The 22025-nt window shown below is 48.6% G+C and overlaps 1 protein-coding gene across 1 annotated transcript; it reads left to right on the top strand.

Annotated features, from left to right (window-relative positions):
- Positions 1-1739: 1739 nt before the first annotated feature.
- On the top strand, positions 1740-13828 carry LOC122946040 (rho-related GTP-binding protein RhoG-like). The gene is made up of 2 exons (XM_044305336.1): positions 1740-1894; positions 9660-13828. Exon 2 carries the CDS (start codon positions 9682-9684, stop codon positions 10255-10257), a length of 576 nt encoding a protein of 191 aa, XP_044161271.1. The 5' UTR covers positions 1740-1894; positions 9660-9681; the 3' UTR covers positions 10258-13828.
- The last annotated feature ends 8197 nt before the right edge of the window (positions 13829-22025 follow it).

Here is a 22025-nt window from a genome sequence, read left to right as displayed (position 1 = left end):
TCATCCCTTTCTGACCAAACATAGTATAAATACGCTGAATTTGCCACTTGCTGCCACTGCCACTGAGGAAGGGGCGGTACCCTGAAACGCGTTTGGCCCTGGTGTCTCAGCAAGCACCCATAGCATAAGCGGTGTCATTGGATTTCACTTCAATAAAGACGTCCACAAAGGTCCGGACTAAAGTTTACAAGTGGAACGCATAGCGTATATCTGGAAGGCACAGCTGATCATCTCTAACGGAGCTTATGTCGATCACGTGGATACCATCCAGTCACGTGGGACACCGCGCTAAGACCGTGAGACCACACAGGACGCCGTAGTAGGTCCGGGTGGCAGGAGAAAGAAGCAGCTGACATCCTAGTGCGTGGTGGTAACGTACCAAACCAATTTCTATGCCACCAGTTTAATGTTTGTCTTGGAACATTTTTATTATATGAGACCAACATATTCCAACATAGAGTGACTGTCTATGTATTCCCCATCTGCAATACAGTCTATTTCTACTGGGACATGAACAAGGTTCATATCCTTTCTATTGCACCACTGATATTTGCTATATTAGGCTACTTTCACACTAGCGTTCTGCTGTCCGCTCGTGAGCTCCGTTTGAAGGAGCTCACGAGCGGACCCGAACGCCTCCGTCCAGCCCTGATGCAGTCTGAATGGAGCGGATCCGCTCAGACTGCATCAGTCTGGCGGCGTTCAGCCTCCGCTCCGCTCGCCTCCGCACGGCAAGGTGGACAGCTGAACGCTGCTTGCAGCGTTCAGCTGTCTGCCTGGCCGTGCGGATCCGTCCAGACTTACAATGTAAGTCAATGGGAACGGATCCGCTTGAAGATGACACCATATGGCTCAATCTTCAAGCGGATCCGTCCCCCATTGACTTTACATTGAAAGTCTGAAGGGATCCGCTCAGGCTACTTTCGCACTTAAAATTTTTTCTAAGTTATTAATGCAGACGGATCCGTACTGAACGGAGCCTCCGTCTGCATTAATATGATCGGATCCGTTCAGAACGGATCCGATCAAGCGCTAGTGTGAAAGTAGCCTAAGGCCTATGGTGCGAGGAGTGCTATCCTTTGGCTTATACCAGAGCACTGGAATTTAGTCCTCCCCTATTACCTTTTACTATTTATCTAGTTGTTTTTATTTGATGTGATTTTATTTGATTTTATTTTATTTCCGTGTGATTTTTCTTGATGGGATTTTATGCATATGAGGCGTTCTATTGGTGATAAATAAATACCATTGTATCTGCTGCCCAGAGTTCTCAAATAATTGAGTGCCCCTCCTTTATACAAATTGGCTCTTTTTTGGAGGTGGGTGTACCCAGAGGAGCGCACCTAATCCATAGGGGGTTCCCGGGTGAGCCGCTTATAAGACCGCATACAAGTACATTGACGAAACAACAAAAAAGTTATAGCTCTTGGAATGCAATAAAAAAAAAAGTGTGGTCACTAAGGGGTTATTTTTACGACTAGGGGGCGCCAATAGTAGCCTCTATTTCTCGGCCCCATCCGGTCTTCGCCTGACAGGGGTGACGCGGCACACCGGACCGCCCAGTGATCAGCTTTCTACAGGCAGCACGCCTCAGCGCACAGCGCCGACTAGCGGACGCATTGGGTTTATACAGTAACATGAGGACACTCCCAGCATGCAGCGGGCTCCTTGCGGAACTACATTACCCTAGGTACACTGCGGCGGGTGTGTCGCCGAGGAAGGCCCCGGATGTACGGTGGTAGTAGCCGCCCAGGGCCGGTACAGGAAGTGGAGCTGCGAGAGAGACCAGGAAGTCACCGGGAGACAGTGAGGCCCCGGGCTGGGTGCGGTTCCGCAGTGATCAGACACTGCCCAGAGGAGAGGAGCGCGGTGCGGCTTCAGCAGAGTCTCTTGGGTGAGTCGGGGGCGCCTGCGTCGGGCTGGGTTGTATTGGGGGCACCAAGTGCCAGGGGGGAGTGTCCGAGGGGCGGATCTGCTGCGGATAGGTGCTGGCTGTGCTCACAAGGGATGAGTGTCAGGTAACCTCCCGGGGTGACAGCCCTGATCATAGGGGCGAGCCGCCCCCATCATTCTGCAGGACGGGGCTGATCCACAGGTGTCATACATGTACACAGGCTGCTATATACCATCTGCACACATGTACACAGGCTGCTGTATACCATCTGCACACATGTACACAGGCTGCTGTATACCATCTGCACACATGTACACGGGCTGCTGTATACCATCTGCATACATGTACACGGGCTGCTGTATACCATCTGCATACATGTACACGGGCTGCTGTATACCATCTGCATACATGTACACGGGCTGCTATATACCATCTGCATACATGTACACAGGCTGCTATATACCATCTTACCATCTGCATACATGTACACAGGCTGCTGTATACCATCTGCACACATGTACACGGGCTGCTGTATACCATCTGCACACATGTACATGGGCTGCTGTATACCATCTGCACACATGTACACGGGCTGCTGTATACCATCTGCACACGTGTACACGGGCTGCTGTATACCATCTGCACACGTGTACACGGGCTGCTGTATACCATCTGCACACGTGTACACGGGCTGCTGTATACCATCTGCACACGTGTACACGGGCTGCTGTATACCATCTGCACACGTGTACACGGGCTGCTGTATACCATCTGCACACGTGTACACGGGCTGCTGTATACCATCTGCACACGTGTACACGGGCTGCTGTATACCATCTGCACACGTGTACACGGGCTGCTGTATACCATCTGCACACGTGTACACGGGCTGCTGTATACCATCTGCACACGTGTACACGGGCTGCTGTATACCATCTGCACACGTGTACACGGGCTGCTGTATACCATCTGCACACGTGTACACGGGCTGCTGTATACCATCTGCACACGTGTACACGGGCTGCTGTATACCATCTGCACACGTGTACACGGGCTGCTGTATACCATCTGCACACGGGCTGCTGTTACCATCTGCACACGGGCTGCTGTATACCATCTGCACACGGGCTGCTGTATACCATCTGCACACAGTGTACACGGGCTGCTGTATACCATCTGCACACATGTACACAGGCTGCTGTATACCATCTGCACACATGTACACAGGCTGCTGTATACCATCTGCACACATGTACACAGGCTGCTGTATACCATCTGCACACATGTACACAGGCTGCTGTATACCATCTGCACACATGTACACAGGCTGCTGTATACCATCTGCACACATGTACACGGGCTGCTGTATACCATCTGCATACATGTACACGGGCTGCTATATACCATCTGCATACATGTACACGGGCTGCTGTATACCATCTGCACACGTGTACACGGGCTGCTGTATACCATCTGCAACGCTGTACACGGCTGCTGTATACCATCTGCACACGTGGCTGCTGTATACCATCTGCACACGGGCTGCTGTATACCATCTGCACACGGGCTGCTGTATACCATCTGCACACGTGTACACGGGCTGCTGTATACCATCTGCACACGTGTACACGGGCTGCTGTATACCATCTGCACACGTGTACACGGGCTGCTGTATACCATCTGCACACGTGTACACGGGCTGCTGTATACCATCTGCACACGTGTACACGGGCTGCTGTATACCATCTGCACACGTGTACACGGGCTGCTGTATACCATCTGCACACGTGTACACGGGCTGCTGTATACCATCTGCACACGTGTACACGGGCTGCTGTATACCATCTGCACACGGGCTGCTGTATACCATCTGCACACGGGCTGCTGTATACCATCTGCACACGGGCTGCTGTATACCATCTGCACACGGGCTGCTGTATACCATCTGCACACGGGCTGCTGTATACCATCTGCACACGGGCTGCTGTATACCATCTGCACACGGGCTGCTGTATACCATCTGCACACGTGTACAGTACACGGGCTGCTGTATACCATCTGCACACGTGTACAGTACACGGGTTGCATTTGTTACATTTTGGCCGGCAGTTCTCATTACATTAAAGGGGTCCCTCTCTAATCAGCCCCTTAGTGTGTGGTGCCTCGCCTGCTCCTGGCTCAGATTGGTGATCTTCCAGTCACATGCTGCTTGGGGACGCGTCACCACTGAGGACAATCATTAGCTGCAGCGGTGCACGTGACTCCATACGTGCCAGGGACCAGAGGACTGAAGCAGCAGGAGGGAGGTGATTCTTTCATTAGGACCCACACGCTAGGGGGCTGCTTAAAAAGGGATGTGATACTAGAAAACCCCTTTAAAGGGGTATTCCTGTTGTGAGTTGTTCCCTATCCACAGAGGATCCTACCCCTTGGGGCCACTCACGATGAACAGAGCGGCAGATCGGGCATGCACACTGGGAGTTCTGGAAATAGCCAAGGGCTCTACCTGTGTCTGGTAGACATGACTGGAGCGGCGGTGTGCATGCCAACTGCTCAGTTCTTTTAAGGGGGTCCCCATTCTAAGGATCAATGGGTTCCCTGCAGTAGAACCCCACCAATATAACAGTTATCCACATCTGGAATACCCCCTTAAAGAGGACCTGTTACCACAAAATGCAGTGTAATCTGCAGGCACCATGTTATAGAGCAGAATTTACAAATGGCGACAAGACTGTTTAGTCTTGTCGCCATTTGCGACTAGACCCCCCGCCGCAGCTCTGCCGTTGAATACAGCGGCGGGGCACAGGAGCTTATAGTTCTCTGCCCCGCCGCCGATGTTCTTCTCAGCAGCGCAGTGGAGAAGGAGTCTCTCCCTCCCCCCTGTGCTGCTCGGGAGGGGCTGTGGCCACTGCGCCACCAATGAAGATAAGTGACCTGTTAATACAAATACAGAAGAACTGCCGCGGATCGCAGCTCCCGGTCATAGAGGTCGGGTGCCGGCTATTTGATTCCAGCACCCGCCTCCTGTATTTGTATTAACAGGTCAGTTATCTTCATTGGTGGCGCAGTGCCAGTGAGGGTTAAAAAATAAAAAATAAATTAACTCGCCTCCTCCAATTGATCGCGTAGCTGCCGGTCTCCTGTTCTTTCTTCAGGACCTGTCAAAGAACCTGTGGTGACATCACTGTGCTCATCACATGGTCTATTACCATGGTGATGGATCATGTGATTGAACATGTGATGAGCACAGTGATGTCACCACAGGTCCTTTGACAGGTCCTGAAGAAAGAACAATAGACCGGCAGCTACGCGATCAATTGGAGGAGGTTTTTTTTAACCCTCAATTGACCTTCTACTAAGCATTCTGTATTAAAGAATGCTATTATTTTCCCTTATAACCATGTTATAAGGGAAAATAACACAGTGAATAGACTTTCATCCTAGCAACCATGCGTGAAAATCGCACCGCATCCGCACTTGCTTGCAGATGATTGCGATTTTCACGCAGCCCCATTGACTTCTATGCCTTGCGTGAAAAACGCACAACATAGAGCAGGCTGCGATTTTCACACAACGCACAAGTGATGCGTGAAAATCACCGCTCATCTGCACAGCCCCATAGAAGTGAATGGATCCGGATTCAGTGCGGGTGCAATGTGTTCACCTCACGCATTGCACCCGCGCAGAAATCTCGCCCGTGTGAAAGGGGCCTAAGGGTGAATAGGACAAGGGTTCCAGCCCCTAAGGGGGCTAATAGTAAGTAAAAAAAAAAAAAAAACACTAAGGCTACTTTCACACATGCAGCATTTTGATCCGGCAGGCAGTTCCGTCGTCGGAACTGCCTGCCAGATCCGCCGATCTGGATGTGACTGAAAGCATTTGTGAGACGCATCCAGATGCGGATCCATCTCACAAATGCATTGCAAGAACGAATCCATCTCTCCGCTTGTCATGCGGACAGACGGGTCGCAGACCGGAAGGACGGATCCGGCATGCCGGTATTTTGAATGCCAGATCTGGCACTAATACATTCCTATGGGGAAAAATGCTGGATCCGGCATTCAGGCAAATCTTCAGTTTTTTTCGCATGCTGTGGTTTTATCTTTTGCCTGATCAGTCAAAATGACTGAACTGAAGACGTCCTGATGCATCCTGAACGGATTACTCTCCATTCAGAATGCATGGGGATATGCCGGATCAGTTCTTTTCCGGTATAGAGCCCCTAGGACGGAACTCTATGCCAGAAAAGAAAAACGCTAGTGTGAAAGTACCCCAAAATATTAAGTTCAAATCCCCCCTTTCCTAAACAATAAATAAATAAACATATTGCATAGCGCTGCGTCCGAAAAGTCCAAACTATTAAATTATTAAAAAATATCTCCTATGTGGTGAGCGCCGTAACAGACATAAATAAATAAAAAACATGCGATTTGCCATTTTTTTATCACCCCAAATAATATTAATGGCCGAACGTTTTATAAAATGCAAAATGCACTCAGCTGTTTTGGGTGGTTTTTTATTTTTATTTTTTTGCGTGGTATTGAGTATTGCAATACTTTTTTATGGTGACGAAAGCGAATCAAAATTTTGGTATCGAAACAACCCTACGCCGATCTGATCGGCGTAGCATTGTCACGATACCAAAATTTTGATTCGGTTTCGCGACTAAAAATATAATTTGGTGACTACATTTTTCAGTTCAGGAGCCAATGGCTACTAGGTATTTTTTTTGTCTGGAGCACTGCAGGGGGAGGGAAGCGCATAGCGTTCGTGCTGCCTGAGGTAAAAATTCTTGACCTAACCCCTTCCCACCAGCCAGAGGTGTAACTTGACCAGCATGCACTTTCTATAATACCGGTGTCGTCTTATGTAGCACCAGTGTCTTTGGGCCCCTCAGGCTCCAGGGCCCGGTAGTGGCTGCTACCTCTGCACCCCCTACAGCTACGCCCCTGTCCTCACTAGGGTTGTTTGGATACCAAATTTTTTATTTTGATTTCAATACCATAAAATAGTATTGCAATACTCGATACCACGTGAAAAAAATAAAACACCAAATAAAAGCTGCGTGCATTCCGCATCTTGTAGAACGTCCGGCCCATAATAGAACAGTCCGATCATATTTTTGGGGGGGGACAAGGTGACTAAAAAAAATGAGGAATCGCGCAGTTTAAATTTTTTTTTTCTATTATGGCGTTCACTACATAGGACATACATACATATATATATATATATATATATATATATATATATATATATATATTATTATTTTTTTATAGTTTGGACTTTTTGGACGTGGCGATATGTAATTCATTTATTGTTTATATATTTCATATGTAAAATTGGGAAAGGGGGTGATATACTTAAAGGGGTTGTCCAGGTTCAGAGCTTCCGCCCGGCATTGTGTTCGGTGACGTCGCTGGCTCTGATGGGCGGGCTTTAACGCTGCCCTAGCCGTTTTACTGGCTAGGGCAGCACTAAATCCCGCCCATCAGTGCCGATGACGTCACTGGGCTTCCTGGTATTTCACTGGATCTCCAAAAAAATGCCTTTGCCCTGCTCTGAACCCGGACAACCCCTTTAATATTTTGTTGTTGTTGTTGTGTGTTTTTCTTTTTCTTTTTTATAACTATTTCCCCTCTTAGGGGCTAGAACCTGGGATCTCTTAATCCCTTTTCCTATTCACCCTGATAGATCTCTATGAGGGTGAATAGGATCCCACACTCTCCCTGCTGCCCTGTGCATAGCAGGGAGCTTACCCGGGACTTCAGTAGTGTCCTGGCTGCCACGGTAACCGATCGGAGCCCCAGGATTACACTGCTGGGGCTCCGATCAGAAGCTGCCACTGCCACCAATGAAGTGGAGGGGAGGGGACCTTGTGGCCACTGCCACCAATGATTTTCATACTGGGGGGGTTGAGGGGAGGGGGCGCACTGCGCCACCAATGATTGACACTTAATACAGGTGGTTGGTGCAGCATCTGAGGTGTTTACTGCCGCTGCTCGCAGCTCCCCGCCAGCACCCACCTCCTGGATTTGTATTAAACATTTACTTTCATTGGTAGCACAGTGCGCCCGCCCCTCTCTCCTCATTGGTGGCAGCGGCACAGGGGGGAGGGAGAGAGTGACTCCTCCCCTGTGCTGTTGAGGAGAACACGGAGCGCGCTGAGAGCCGCGAGCTCCATGTTCTCTGATACTAGACTGTGCAATAGCGAAGCCTAGTATAAAAAAAAAAACAGGCAAATCCCGATATCAAGGTCGATACCAGACAAAAGTATCGATTGGGTATCGAAAATTCGATACTCAAAACAACCCTAGTCCTCACTGTACCAATAGCTGTTCACAGAAGGGGGACAAAGCAAAGATATAAATGAATAAAATAGAAGTTTTAATGAATCTTTTCCTACAAAACTATATATCAATCTGCTCAGCTCCTCCTGCTCTATAACATGCTGCCTGCAGACTGCACTGCATTTTGTGGTGATGGTTCCTCTTTAAACTGAACCTGTCACTGGGATTTTGTGTATAGAGCTGAGGACATGGGTTGCTAGATGGCCGCTAGCACATCCGCAATAACCAGTCCCCATAGCTCTGTGTGCTTTTATTGTGTAAAAAACCCGATTTGATACATATGCAAATTAATCTGAGAGGAGTCCTGTATGTGTGATGAGTCAGGGACAGGACTCATCTCAGGTTAATTTGCATATGTATCAAATCGGGTTTTTTACACAATAAAAGCACACAGAGCTATGGGGACTGGGTATTGCGGATGTGCTAGTGGCCATCTAGCAACCCATGTCCTCAGCTCTATACACAAAATGCCGGTGACAGGTTCCCTTTTAAGCATGGACAAAATACCACAGACATCAGGAGCCAAATGGACTTTTTGGGTGGTCAGTAGATAAGAACTTTCACAGACATCAAGAGAAGACAACCCGCACAGTTACAGCGGCAGCATTGTTTTGTGGTATCCGGTGAGATCTGGTCAGTCCTGACTTGGTCCTTGCACTGGAATGGTAAGTACTGCGCGGTTTTATGAGAGCAATTACATAGTATTGCAGTGAAACTCTGCACATGACTTTTCTTTAATTAGATGTTCTCATGGACTTCAGGTAATGGTCAGTGATCCGCGCTACATGTCTCCACAGAAGGGACATTCTTAAAGCATGGATCATGGATTTCAGTACTCCATCTAGTCGCTTCTCATGTTATTGTCTCTCCTTTAAAGAGCATCTGTCAGCATGATCGACTCTATTAAACCAAGCACACTGAGTGCTAGGGTTGATCATGCTGATTAATATGACTCCTTGTTTGTTTCTAGCACTGAGAGGCCAGCCAGAGCCCTTGGAGCACCACTTTGTGAACAGCCCTTAGCCCCTCGGATATCCAGCCCTATCAATCCCGGGGGTGGGGGAGAGGCTAAGACGGCAGGGGTCCTCTGATTACCTAAATAACATTTTAGTAAAAAATTCCATTTTCTCTTGAATAGTTAATCATACAGATGCAAACAAGGTATCATTTTAATCAGCATGATCAACCCTACCACACAGTGTATATGGTTTAATAGGGTTGATCATGCTGAAATATTCTTCTTAACCATTGTATATTGTTCAGCCTAGCAGGGTGTATATGGGGGAGGTGTTGGGTGAGAAGCTATAGGTATGTCATGTACAGCCATGTATTAGCTGTATATGCACACGGTCTAGTTTTGTCATGTGATTGTATAGCCTTTTATATGCTTTCACTAACAGTTGGCATTTTGTCCTCAGGTACAGTGTGATTCCATGAAGAATGCAGACAATAAAGTGTGTAGTCGTTGGTGATGGAGCAGTTGGAAAAACCTGCCTTCTCATCAGTTACACCACCAATGCCTTTCCCGAGGAGTACATCCCCACAGTATTTGACAATTACAGTGCCCAGATGACTGTGGATGGCAGAACGGTTAGCCTTAACCTATGGGACACTGCTGGTCAGGAGGAATACGACCGCCTGCGCACCCTGTCTTATCCTCAGACCAATGTGTTCATCATATGCTTCTCCATTGGCAGTCCGTCGTCTTATGCCAACGTGAGGCACAAGTGGCACCCAGAGGTTTCCCATCACTGTCCCAATGTGCCCGTCTTACTGGTGGGTACCAAGAGAGATCTTCGAAATGATGCAGAGACTATAAAAAAGTTGAAGGAGCAGAATCTTGCCCCCACCACAACCCAGCAGGGCTCGTCTCTAGCGAAACAGATCGGTGCTGTGAAGTATCTGGAGTGCTCGGCCCTGCACCAGGAGGGCGTTCGAGAGGTGTTTGCCGAAGCGGTTCGCGCCTTTTTAAATCCTGTGGTAAAGAAGAATCCTAAAAAGTGTGTCCTACTATAGGGGTGAATGTGGTATCAACAATAAATGTGGGTTTTTAGCACAACACCTTGGGCGGCATCCCTTTTATCCTCCGCTTGCACTAACAGCTCATCCCGTGAGTTGTGTAAGTAGATTAATTGCGCTTTATAGCTTTCCCGAGAATGAATGAATATGCCACGGACGAGGCGGCGGTTTGTGCAGAGCAACGCAATATGTCATGATGTTCTTGGAACAAGCAATATCTCCAAGCGCTTACACGTGCCAGCCTTGCACTTTGGACGGTCATGGTTGATTCCCTGTCTCCCCCCTCCCCCACACACGTTATTTTGCCAACACAGATGAAATTCTGCTTTTTTGACAAAAATACTATTTTATACTCCTTCTTACGCTGCCGCTATTAAAGCTTCACTGTGCAATTATTATTATTATTTTTTCGGAAATTGTCTACTTTATGGACATGTACTTAAGAGGCCTTTTCACTGTCATCCGAGTGGCTGAAAGGCGTTTGGACTTCCGGACTGTTAATTCCTCCTTGCTATGTGCTGGATCAGTACTTTACTCAATTCTGCTATACACTGTAACCTTCTTTTTCCAAAAGGAAGGCTTTTTAATGAGTTCTGAATTGTCCTGTAGCCCAGGGTAGCCACCCCTTTCTTCCCATACAACTCAGGGCTTCATAATGGTTATGGAACGGATCTCCACACGGACACGGTTTAAAGGGCATCCATCGTCAAAAAGAAAAGCGGATTATGTATACAATACAGGTGACACGGGCCACCAAGTGCATCCTCCCTGGTAATAAAGTTCAGTTAACCAGGGGTTAGGTTATGTTGTAGTGCCTGTAAGTGGTCATACACGTTAGCTGGGCCTACCCTGCTGATTTTTGGTGAAATTGGCTGTATAAAAGGGTCAACCAATGTCCTTTTAGTAGATATGGTGGAGAAAAATCAGGCATATGAAAAAGGTAGATGAAGCCACCTCCAGAAAGGTATGGCCACCTTATGGCTCGGTCATCTTATCTTATAGCACTGGTTTACCTTCAACTATGACCAATCTCTGTTTTTAGCTTGTCCTGATGGTTCCCCAGATCTGCCCTTGGGACGTTTTCAATACATGTGCCAAATAGGAGCACTTAGGGTGCCCACTTCAGACATCCCTATGTCTTAAAATGTAGCTTTTCTTTAAATCCCCCTTCCCTTGCCTAATCTTGTTAAACATAAGGCACTTGTAGATGTATTTTTACATTTGAGTCCCAGTGTGCCTTTTGCTCCTTGTATCGTCTCGTATAAATTTATTTTATCCCACAAGACAATTGGAAACTCTTCTAGGAGTGGAGGAGTAGCCCCTTTAAGGGTAGATTGTGTCCATTATATGTCAAAATGGTAATATCGCCAATTGTAAATGATGATTCTGATCATTTTCTGCCATCGAAAACTTGCCCGATTTTGAAAGGGCCAAATTTGCTTAATGACTCATGCACGCGGCTGCTGCTTGACCGTTCCGTGCAATTTGCAGCCCCCAATGCATGGGCAACATCTGTGCGGATTCCCCACTGCAAAAAAGTACATGCACAAATTTTTTGCAGTGCTGAGACACGGAGAGAAACCCCACGGAAGCACTGCGGTGTGTTTCGTGCCTCTGTACTGCACTTGACCTTCTGGTTTGTGGACCCATTCAAATGAATGGGTCCGCATGCGGGGTGCACACTGCCGGTGCCCATATATTGCAGACCTGCTATAAGGGCACCGGCCTGACAACAGCGGTGTGCATGAGTCCTAAGAAAGCAACAAATGTTCTTAAAGGGGAACGCCACCTTTAGTTGTCTTTTAACATGTTACAGAGCTGTGTGCCTGTCCCATTGCTGAATATGAGATAGGGAAATCTCTAACCAGTGCTCAGACGGGTTTGTGAACGAGGGTTCCAGCTCACGGACCCCGTCGTGTGCACAAGTTAACGTGGCATTTCCCAGCCGTAGAGGGGGTATTGTTCAATGGATGTAAACCGCTTTTCTTCCTTTCAGATTGATTTCCTTTAACTCGTGCTCAGGCTGCACAGGCTTACATTAACAGAAGTAGCAAAACGGGTGAGGCGACCAGTAATTGTAAAGCCATTTTGTACGACTTAAGAGGACAGCATTCCCCGGGTATGAGCTGTACTCTTCCCCGTCACACCAGTGCCTCTCTCCTTGTGTGTATGCGAGTTACTTTTTTATAACTGAAGAAATGTAGCAGTCGAAGCAGCTGTGGCATTTTTATATATTTTACAAAGACTATGTATCTGTAAGTTCATTTATACTGTGTAATAATGGTACTTGCTAATATGTCATCTTTCGTCATTACCAAAGAGCAATCTGTATCTTGAGGCCCCTATACATAGGTCAGCTGAGAATGATGATCTTGGCAGGGGTGGCCTCCCGACTCTCCAGCTCATGATGTTTAGAGCATGATGATCTTGGCAGGGGTGGCCTCCCGACTCTCCAGCTCATGATGTTTAGAGCATGATGATCTTGGCAGGGGTGGCCTCCCGACTCTCCAGCTCATGATGTTTAGAGCATGATGATCTTGGCAGGGGTGGCCTCCCGACTCTCCAGCTCATGATGTTTAGAGCATGATGATCTTGGCAGGGGTGGCCTCCCGACTCTCCAGCTCATGATGTTTAGAGCATGATGATCTTGGCAGGGGTCGCCTCCCGACTCTCCAGCTCATGATGTTTAGAGCATGATGATCTTGGCAGGGGTCGCCTCCCGACTCTCCAGCTCATGATGTTTAGAGCATGATGATCTTGGCAGGGGTCGCCTCCCGACTCTCCAGCTCATGATGTTTAGAGCATGATGATCTTGGCAGGGGTCGCCTCCCGACTCTCCAGCTCATGATGTTTAGGATTAAGCTGAATTTCAAAGCTAGATTATTTTGTTCTTGGAGGAGATAAGCGATAAGGTGTCTGGCAGCAGCTTTCCCTCTCACCATTGAGAACACTTGCATGCTTAGGCAAACCAAGTGTGCATGTGCACGGCGAGCCTGGAGGAATGGCTACTGTCAAACATCACATCTAACGGCACCTATGGCTTAAGCTGCTGTTTGGAACAGCCAGAGGTTCAGCATGGGCTTTCATACCCTAGAAAATGTGTGCCACTCCATATACCGTAGAGCTGCAGGACCCAGCATGCCCAGTCAGGTTTTGGTTTGGACGAAGCTTTACAGTTGGAGTGTATACATGTTTTCTGAGCGTATATTAGAGCGCGGGCTCTCTCTGTGATACAGTGGTGGGCAGTGCCACAACTGACATTGGAGACGGTGAGCTGCCGTTCTTATGAAGTTGGTTCTGGATAAACTGAAACCTGTTGTGTGCCACTGAAAAAATACTTCCAATAAATGGAATTCTAGTCATTCTACGGCTGTGGAAAGATCTAATGTTTGTCTTGTGTTTTTGTTTTTTTTTCATATTTACGTGCCTGGCAAACTATCAGGAATGTATATTTTTGTGCTAAGAGCTAAATTTCTAATTCGATGCATATCTTTTAGTAAAATTCAATTAACATTTATATTTATTTAAAGGACTCATAATAAATGGTACTTTGGATACTGTCTCAAAATTTTTGTGTTTTTGTTTTTTTTGCCCCCCCCCCACCCCCCCTTTTATTATTATATATCATAGACTTCTTTCTTCTTAAGGCTACTTTCACACTAGCAATTTGGTTGGATCCGGCAGGGTTCAGTAAAAACGCTTCCATTACTGATAATAACACCATCTGCGGTTGTGTTATCTGAAACATACCCAAGACGGATCCGTCATAAGCTCCATTAAAAGTCAATGGGGGATGGATCCTTTATCTATTGTGTCAGAGAAAACGGTTCTTGACTTACAATGTGGGTCATGACGGATCCGTCTTGCTGCGCATCTCATGACGGAAAGCAAACTGCAGCATGCTGCGGTTTGCTCTCCAGTATTAAAACGGAACGGAATGCATTTTAGAGCATTCCGTTCTGTTCAGTTACATTTTTTCCCCCCATTGACAATGAATGGGGACAAAATGGAAGTGTTTTTTTTCCCCAGTATTAGGACCCTATGACGGATCTCAATACTGGAAAATATTAACGCTAGTGTGAAAGTAGCCTAAGCTATGGTTGGCATTGAGATTTTAAATGTGGTACTTCCACTTCAGACATTTTAATTAATAAAGTCTATGGGTGCAAATTATCAGACGTATACACTACATCCAGTGGTTATCCATAATTGTCTAAAGTGAGAATGTTTGTTCATCCTCCCCCCTTTCACGTGAACAAAAGGGCTGCCAGACTCCCAACTATAAGGCCCCTTTCATGCGGGCGAGAATTCCTCGCTGGTGCAATGCGTGAGGTGAATGCATTGCGTCCGGACCCATTCACTTCAATAGGGCTGTGCAGATGAGCTGTGATTTTCTCGCTAGTATCATTGGGGGACACAGACCGTGGGTATAGCTGCTTGCTGCCACTAGGAGGCGACACTAGGCTAAGAAGTGATAACTCCTCCCCCGCAGGCTATACCCCCTCCAGCCTGGAGAGAGCATATCAGTTTTTAGCTTAGTGTCGTAGGAGGCAGACCTCCCTGCTTTTGCAGGGCGGCTTACTTTTATTATTTTATCTTTTTCCTCTTTTAGGTTGGGGAAACAGAGTCGCCTAGCCACTCTGTCTACCCCGGGAGCAAGGCCGGTGTCGGAATCCCTCACCGCTCGCCCTCCCCAAGAAACGAAAGTGGACCAGGGCAGCCCAGCTCCCCTGCTTCCCGCCAGCCAAGGGGGTCACCTGAATCCGGCGAGACCCTCCGCCATTCCAGTCTCCTGCCACTTCGTGTGCCAGCGGCTGAAGAGGTGACCCTGCTGGTACTCTGAGAAAGGGTGAAGAGAAGAGGGTGAAGATGGGGTGAGTAGTCCGTATTGGGTAAGTACCTCGGCCCTTCCCCTCCCCCTTCTCCCTTCCCCCCCGGTCACCTCATCATAAGATGGAGGACCTTTTTCCTCAGGTGGGCCATTCATGGTGAGGGCCCCACATTACCTCAGGCCCAATGTAGGTTTGGGCTTCTGTCCATACGGGGGGCCTGGGTTCTCCTCAGATTCTGGTCCAGTTGTACGGCCTGCGGGGTGAGCTCCCGCGGCCGATGTTCAGCCAGGGCACTTGCAGAGCGCCGCTCCTGTCACTCCACTCCCGGCCGGCTATTCGTTTGGTCGGCGCCAAAAATTTAGCCCCCGGCTCCTCTTCGGGCCTACCGGGATTCAGCCCGTGCAGTTGTTTTAGCGGCACGGGATGGGTTCCCGCAGCGAGAGTGGACACTCCCCCTCCAAATCAGTGGGCAGACATCGGCGGTTGCTCTTCAGGCCCCGCTGTGGTATCCGGCCGGCAGTACCGCCCGGTCGGCTGTGCGCCGAACTTTATGTCCCGGCTTTTGCGGCCTACTAGGCCGCAACTTTCATTCCAGTTATGGAGGGGGCGGGTTCGTCCTTTTGGCGCGGATTCTCCCCGACTAGCTGTCGCTCCTCCCCCAGGTGCCCCGCTGAGCTCCGCATCTGGTCCTCTGAGCTGGGTTAACCCTTTGTGGCAAGTCGTTTGTTTGCAGCCGGCACTGCATTATCTGAGGGTCCCCTTTCTGCATGCCAATTACCTTTGATTAGGAAGTTAACCCTAACCCCTTCCTGCCGGCATGTCCACCCTGGTGGTGGGGTATGGGGCTGGGCCCATGTCCTATCTGGACAGGGCAGGATTGCTCACAGTTTCCCAATCCGCCCTCCGGGGCTGTTTAGTTGAGAATGCACACATGAAGAATTCCCAGACCACCTTCTGGGTCGTCTGGTGTATAGGCCACCACAGGTGAAATCCAGGGGAGCACATCTGAGGGATTCCCAATCCGCCATACGGGCCGTTTGGTTGATAATGCTCCACCTGCACAAATTCAGGGGAGCACATCTGAAGGATTCCCAATCCGCCCGCTGAGGCCGTTTGGTTGATAATGCTCCACCTGCACAAATGCAGGGGAGCACATCTGCAGGATTCCCAATCCGCCCGTTGGGCTGTTTGGTTGATATTACTCCACCTGCACACATACAGGGGAGCACATCTGGAGGATTCCCAATCCGCCCGCTGGGGCCGTTTGGTTGATAATACTCCACCTACAAAAATACAGGGGAGCGCATCTGAAGGATTCCCAATCCGCCCTACGGGGTCGTTTGGTTGATTGATGCTCCACCTGCACAAATCCAGGGGAGCACATCTGAGGATTACCAATCCGCCCGCTGAGGCCGTTGGTTGATAATACTCCACCTGCACGGATCCGGGGGAGCACATCTGAAGGATTCCCAATCCGCCCTACGGGGCCGTTTGGTTGATAATGCTCCACCTGCACGGATCTGGGGGGAACACAGATGCAGGATTCCCAATCCGCCCTACGGGGCCGTTTGGTTGATAATGCTCCACCTGCACAAGCCAGGGGAACACAGCTGCTGGATTCCCAATCCACCCTCTTGGGTCATTTGGTTGTTAATCCACATGCGCACTCCAATGGAGGACCTCTGGCAGTTCCCAATCCACCCTCCTGGATTGTGGGTCGATTGAGTACCGCCCACACAATCCTGTGAGCGGTCAGGTAGGGATGCCGATTCCACCTCCTGGGTGTTTTGATGGTTATATCACCGCTGTCACAGCCTGCAACTGCCATGGCTGGATGCTAAGAGGTAGAGCTGCGCACGAGCAGGACATTCCTCCTCGGTCTCCTCCGCACCTCCATCCTTCCTCATTAGGGTGATATTCAGAACCCTCCCTTCTGACAGGGGTTGGTTCTGAGGGAACAGTTCTGCGGACTCTGATATGAACCTTCTAGACTGCATCCATGCTACCGGCAGTACTGATTGTCTGCATTGCCCCTTCCTTAGGCGGCATTTGCTTTGCTACCGGATACAGTACTTACCCTTTGTTTTCCCTCCTTCCACAGGTGGACTGACGGCACTTGCACTGGTCAGTGCCAGCTATTTGCGTCTCCCCTTTCGGTTGTTGATGGATTGCTGTTCCACTGGGTACAGTACTGGCGTTATGCATTAGCCTCTCTTATAGGAGGCGTTATGGCTTTATCGCGGGTGGCAATGTTTGCTGTAAGTATTACCACCTTGCTTAGGTGGAGGAATTCTCTACCCACCGGGAACGGGACTATTCGTATGCATTATCCTCTTCGATAGGGGTGTAATTCTCTGCCATAGGGGTCAATTCCTACTGGGTGCATTACCCCCTGCCATAGGTTAGGTACTGGCGCTAACCTCAGGATACAGTACTCCCTATATATTTTTCTCCCCTTCATGGGTGGAGTGGTTGCACTTCCATTGAGGGTAGTGCTTACAGTACGCGTTACCCCCTCCAGGGAGGGGGTTATTACACTACCGTTGGATGCGGTTCTGTTTATCTCCCTACCTTCCTTCCTTGACGGAGGGTTGCGCTACCACTGAATACTATTCAACAGTCGTGGCATTACCCCCTTCTACATCTAACGGGAAATCACTGAGCATCTATGCATGCTTTAATTCAACTAAGCCTCCGCACTAGATGCCGTGGCTTCCTTCACGGGTGGGCCGCGGCAACAGTCGTTGCCATTGGTGCCTGGTACTCTTCATCTAGAGGTATATGGATACTGGGACTGCTCCCATACTGTATCCTCCCGTCTCTTCTGGTACTGGTGGTTGGCGCAGATAGGTCGTTCCTTGTTCTCTTAAGGGAGTCGCTCAGCAGCTCTTCAGGTGCCCTAGATTCCCATCACTATGGGCCTCCACCGTTCAGGTCGGTCAGAACTTGGTCCTCTACAGCGTGTGGGTGCACGCCATTATACAAATGTTGGGATTACGACCCAGCGAGCCCAAGGTTGCACTGACTCTGTATTCTGGGCCACCACTCTTCCTCATTAGGTGAGGGTGTTTTGCTGGCATTCTGCATTGACTACTACAGCGTGTTCTCTAAGTCAGGATGGCCGAGTGGTCTAATGTGCCAGACTCAAGAGTTAATCTCTTCCGTGTATGGGTGTTCGGGTCTCCAAATGGAGGCGTGGGTTCAGATCCCACTTCTGGCAAAAAAAAAAAAAAAAAAAAAAAAAAGGGTAGTTCTCACAAGGGCCGGAGATCGAACTCATGGCAGTGGGTCAGCCCCCTCAGATAGGGGTTCTACCCTGACACTGCTTCGGCGGTTGCTCTGGTTTTGCCCCCTTTTTAGATGGAATGCCTCAGAATGGCTCTGGTTGACTGAGTTAGCTTGGTTCCATGCTACTTCTGGGTGTCCTTAGGCCTCTCCCTCTCAGTTTTACGCTGGGAGGAGCAGGCGGTAGCTATTACTGTACAAAGGGTATTTGCATCTCCACTACATGCTAGGGTTCCTACTGAACATTCCTATTGCACAGTTCCTTCGTCAGACGGCGGTTTCTTCCGACTCTGGGATTGGTATCCTGTACGGTGTGGCATCCTCCTCAGCTGGAGTGTGGCCTTTGCGTTACTCTGGCAGCTTCCTTTGTATGGGCTCCTCCTCAAGGGTGTATTTCATTACCAAGAGATCTGTACAGTGCCAGTCCCTGATGGCAATGGGCTTGCCCTGACCTCTCAATGGTCTTCATTACTGTTAACTGTCCGTTGCTCTGACTACTATTGTTCTTGTGTCGTCAACTCGGGTTTTGCATTGGCGTCAGTGCCATAGCTATCAGCACCTTACTTGGGCGCGCTCGACTGGGTAGCTTAGTCCCTGTGGCACTCGTCTACCACTACGGTGATACTGTCCGTCAGATATGTTTACTTAGTCCCTGTGGCACTCGTCTACCACTACAGTGATTCCTTCCTTCAGTTATGGTTGCTTCTGTGTCACATCAAGCGATGGTGGTCATTCCTTTCACTGCTCCTTCCGGGGGTGGACTACGGTCCCCCCAAGCCAGGTTGAGCGGGTGACTGTCACACCTTGTCACCACTGGTAGGGATTTCGTTCCTGGAACGGAACACCCCTATTTTTCTTTCCTGTCCTTCCTCTAGCTGGACTGCTGACAACCTTTTCCCTTCGGTCTCCTCGACCGGTGGCAATGGGTTGTATAGCTATGGAATCCGGGATCTATTTTTTTCCACGGAGAGTATTCTCTTATCTTGGTCTCTGCCCGGAAGTCAATATATGTCAATTATGTTTTTTTTTTTTTTTTTTTCCATTACCGGTTTCTTTTAACCAGAGGAGGATCCTGCGAACCTGGATTTTGGTTCCGCTCCCACAGTTGTGGTCTACGACCGGCTTCGCCCCGACGATCGGTAGATCGCTGGGGGCGTTTCAGGAACAAACAAGCCCCCCCCTCTGGGACTTCTTCTTCTTCTTTTTGTACGTCCATTTGTCCTTTGTCATTTGCATCAGGCAGTGCTCCGCCAGAATTTTCTTTCTGGCGGAAGGTCACCGCTTTTCGGGTCTTCTCGGACATGGTTTTTCTCTTCTTTCTCCCTCGTATGTTAAGGGCGGGCTCTCCATCAGCCATCTATTTTGGCCTCGGAGATTTGCTGGTCCATATCTGGCGCGTTGGCGCGTGCCGCTGTATGGGTTTTCTGCCTGATTTTCTTGGAGGTCCTTGTCATAGCTGGCGTCTTCCAACGGAATGCTTTTTTTCCTGGGATGTCTGCCTGTCGGTTGCTTCCTAGCGGAGTGATGGCCTGGCTGTCCAGCGGTCGTCATTTCTCGGGTTCATCTACTCCAGACATCGCTTCTAGAGGGCAGCGTCTTGGTCTTCCGGCAAGTTCACCGAGTTTTTCGGGGGTCTTTTCTAGCCATCATCTGTTGCTGCTCCAGGCAGCAAGATCTTGCAGGCGGCAGCGGATGCCGCATCCTCGAGGGCGTTTTTTCTCCAGGGGCGTGTGATTTTTTTCCCTCCCCGTGGACTGCTTTAGGACGTCCCACGGTCTGTGTCCCCCAATGATACTAGCGAGAAAACGAGATTTTTGTGAACTCACCTGTAAAATCTCTTTCTCGCGTAGTTCATTGGGGGACACAGCTCCCACCCAGTGTTCTGTTTGCCGCACATATTGGCGGTTGGTGGGCCAGTATGGTCCTCAGCTCTGGTGCATTCCGACTGATGTTAGTCAGTTGTGGGTTGTGTACTGTATTTTCATTATTGATTTTTTTCTCCTACTCCTATTGCTTGGGCACAAACTGATATGCTCTCTCCAGGCTGGAGGGGGTATAGCCTGCGGGGGAGGAGTTATCACTTCTTAGCCTAGTGTCGCCTCCTAGTGGCAGCAAGCAGCTATACCCACGGTCTGTGTCCCCCAATGAACTACGCGAGAAAGAGATTTTACAGGTGAGTTCACAAAAATCTCGTTTTCACGCATCACTTGTGCGTTGCGTGAAAATCGCAGTATGTTCTATATTCTGTGTTTTTCGCGCAACCCAGGCCCCATAGAAATGAAAGGGGCTGTGTGAAAATCGCAAGCAAGTGCGGATGCAATGCGATTTTCACGCATGGTTGCTAGGAGATGATGTTAGAAAATTGATAAAAGTCAAATTACAGTATTTTTCCCCCCCTTATAACATGGTTATAAGCGAAAATAATAGCATTCCTAATGCAGAATGCTTAGTAAAATGTTGCTTGAGGGGTTAAAAAAATTAAAAATAAAATTAACTCACCTCATCCAGTTGATCGCGCAGCCGACATCGTCGTCTTTCTTCTTCTCCGAGGATCTGCAAAAGGACCTTTGATGACATAATCGCGCTCACCACGTGGTGAGTGCGGTGACATCAGCTTAGGTTATTTTGAACACAACTGTATCTCACCCTTCCATTGAAAAGGATGAAATCGGCAGCTAAAACCGCAGAATTGGCATACTGCGTATTTTGGGAATCCACACAGCAGGTCAATATCCACACAGCAACAATCCGCAAAGTGTACATGAGATTTGTGTAATCTTATAGTTTTTTTTTCCAGTACTGTACTACATTGAAAAAACATGCATATTCAGCAATGTGTGCAGGTGGACTAAGGCTACTTTCACACTTGCGGCAGAGTGATGCAGCAAGCAGTTCCATCGCCGGTACTGCCTGCCGGATCCGGCAAAACGTATGCAAACTGATGAGGATCTTGAAAATGCCTGATCAGTCAGAAGAAATGCATTGAAATGCCAGATCTGTCTTTCTGGTGTCATCCGGCAAAACTGATCCGGCATAAATTTTTTTCACCTTTTTTTTTTTTTCAGTCTACGCATGCGCAGACCAGAAGGACTGGTCCAGCATTCCGGTATTTTGAATGCCGGATACGGTACTAATACATTCCTATGGGAAAAAATGCTGGATCCGGCATTCAGGCAAGTCTTCAGTTTTTTTGGCCGGAGATAAAACCGTAGCATGCTGTGGTTTTATCTTTTGCCTGATCAGTCAAAATGACTGAACTGAAGACATCCTGATGCATCAGGAACGGATTTCTCTCCATTCAGAATGCATGGGGATAAAACTGATCAGTTCTTTTCTGGCACTGAGCCCTTGTGACGGAACTCTATGCCGGAAAAGAAAAACGCTTGTGTGCAAGGGCTTGCATTAATCATATCTGATGTCAGCTGCTGTTTCAGGTGACTTTCAGAATAAGCTGTCATATGTGCACGAGAAATAACCTCTAATATATATATGGCCATTATATGACTTGTGCATTTGTTAAACATTTTTACTGTTTTTCTGTCTCTAAGGTCTCATGCACATGACCGTATTTCATACCCATGTCTGAATCAAATTTTTTGCACATTGCACACAGACCCGTTCATTTCTGTGGATTCGCAAAAAAAAAAC

This window comes from Bufo gargarizans, chromosome 9, assembly GCF_014858855.1.
Source record: "Bufo gargarizans isolate SCDJY-AF-19 chromosome 9, ASM1485885v1, whole genome shotgun sequence".
Lineage (NCBI taxonomy): Eukaryota > Metazoa > Chordata > Amphibia > Anura > Bufonidae > Bufo > Bufo gargarizans.
The sequence above is the reverse complement of the archived record's forward strand: the minus strand, read 5'-3'. Positions and strand labels throughout refer to the sequence as shown.

Bases quoted from the DNA above. Each gene is read 5' to 3' on its own strand.
- LOC122946040 (XM_044305336.1), top strand. From the start codon at position 9,682: ATGCAGACAATAAAGTGTGTAGTCGTTGGTGATGGAGCAGTTGGAAAA.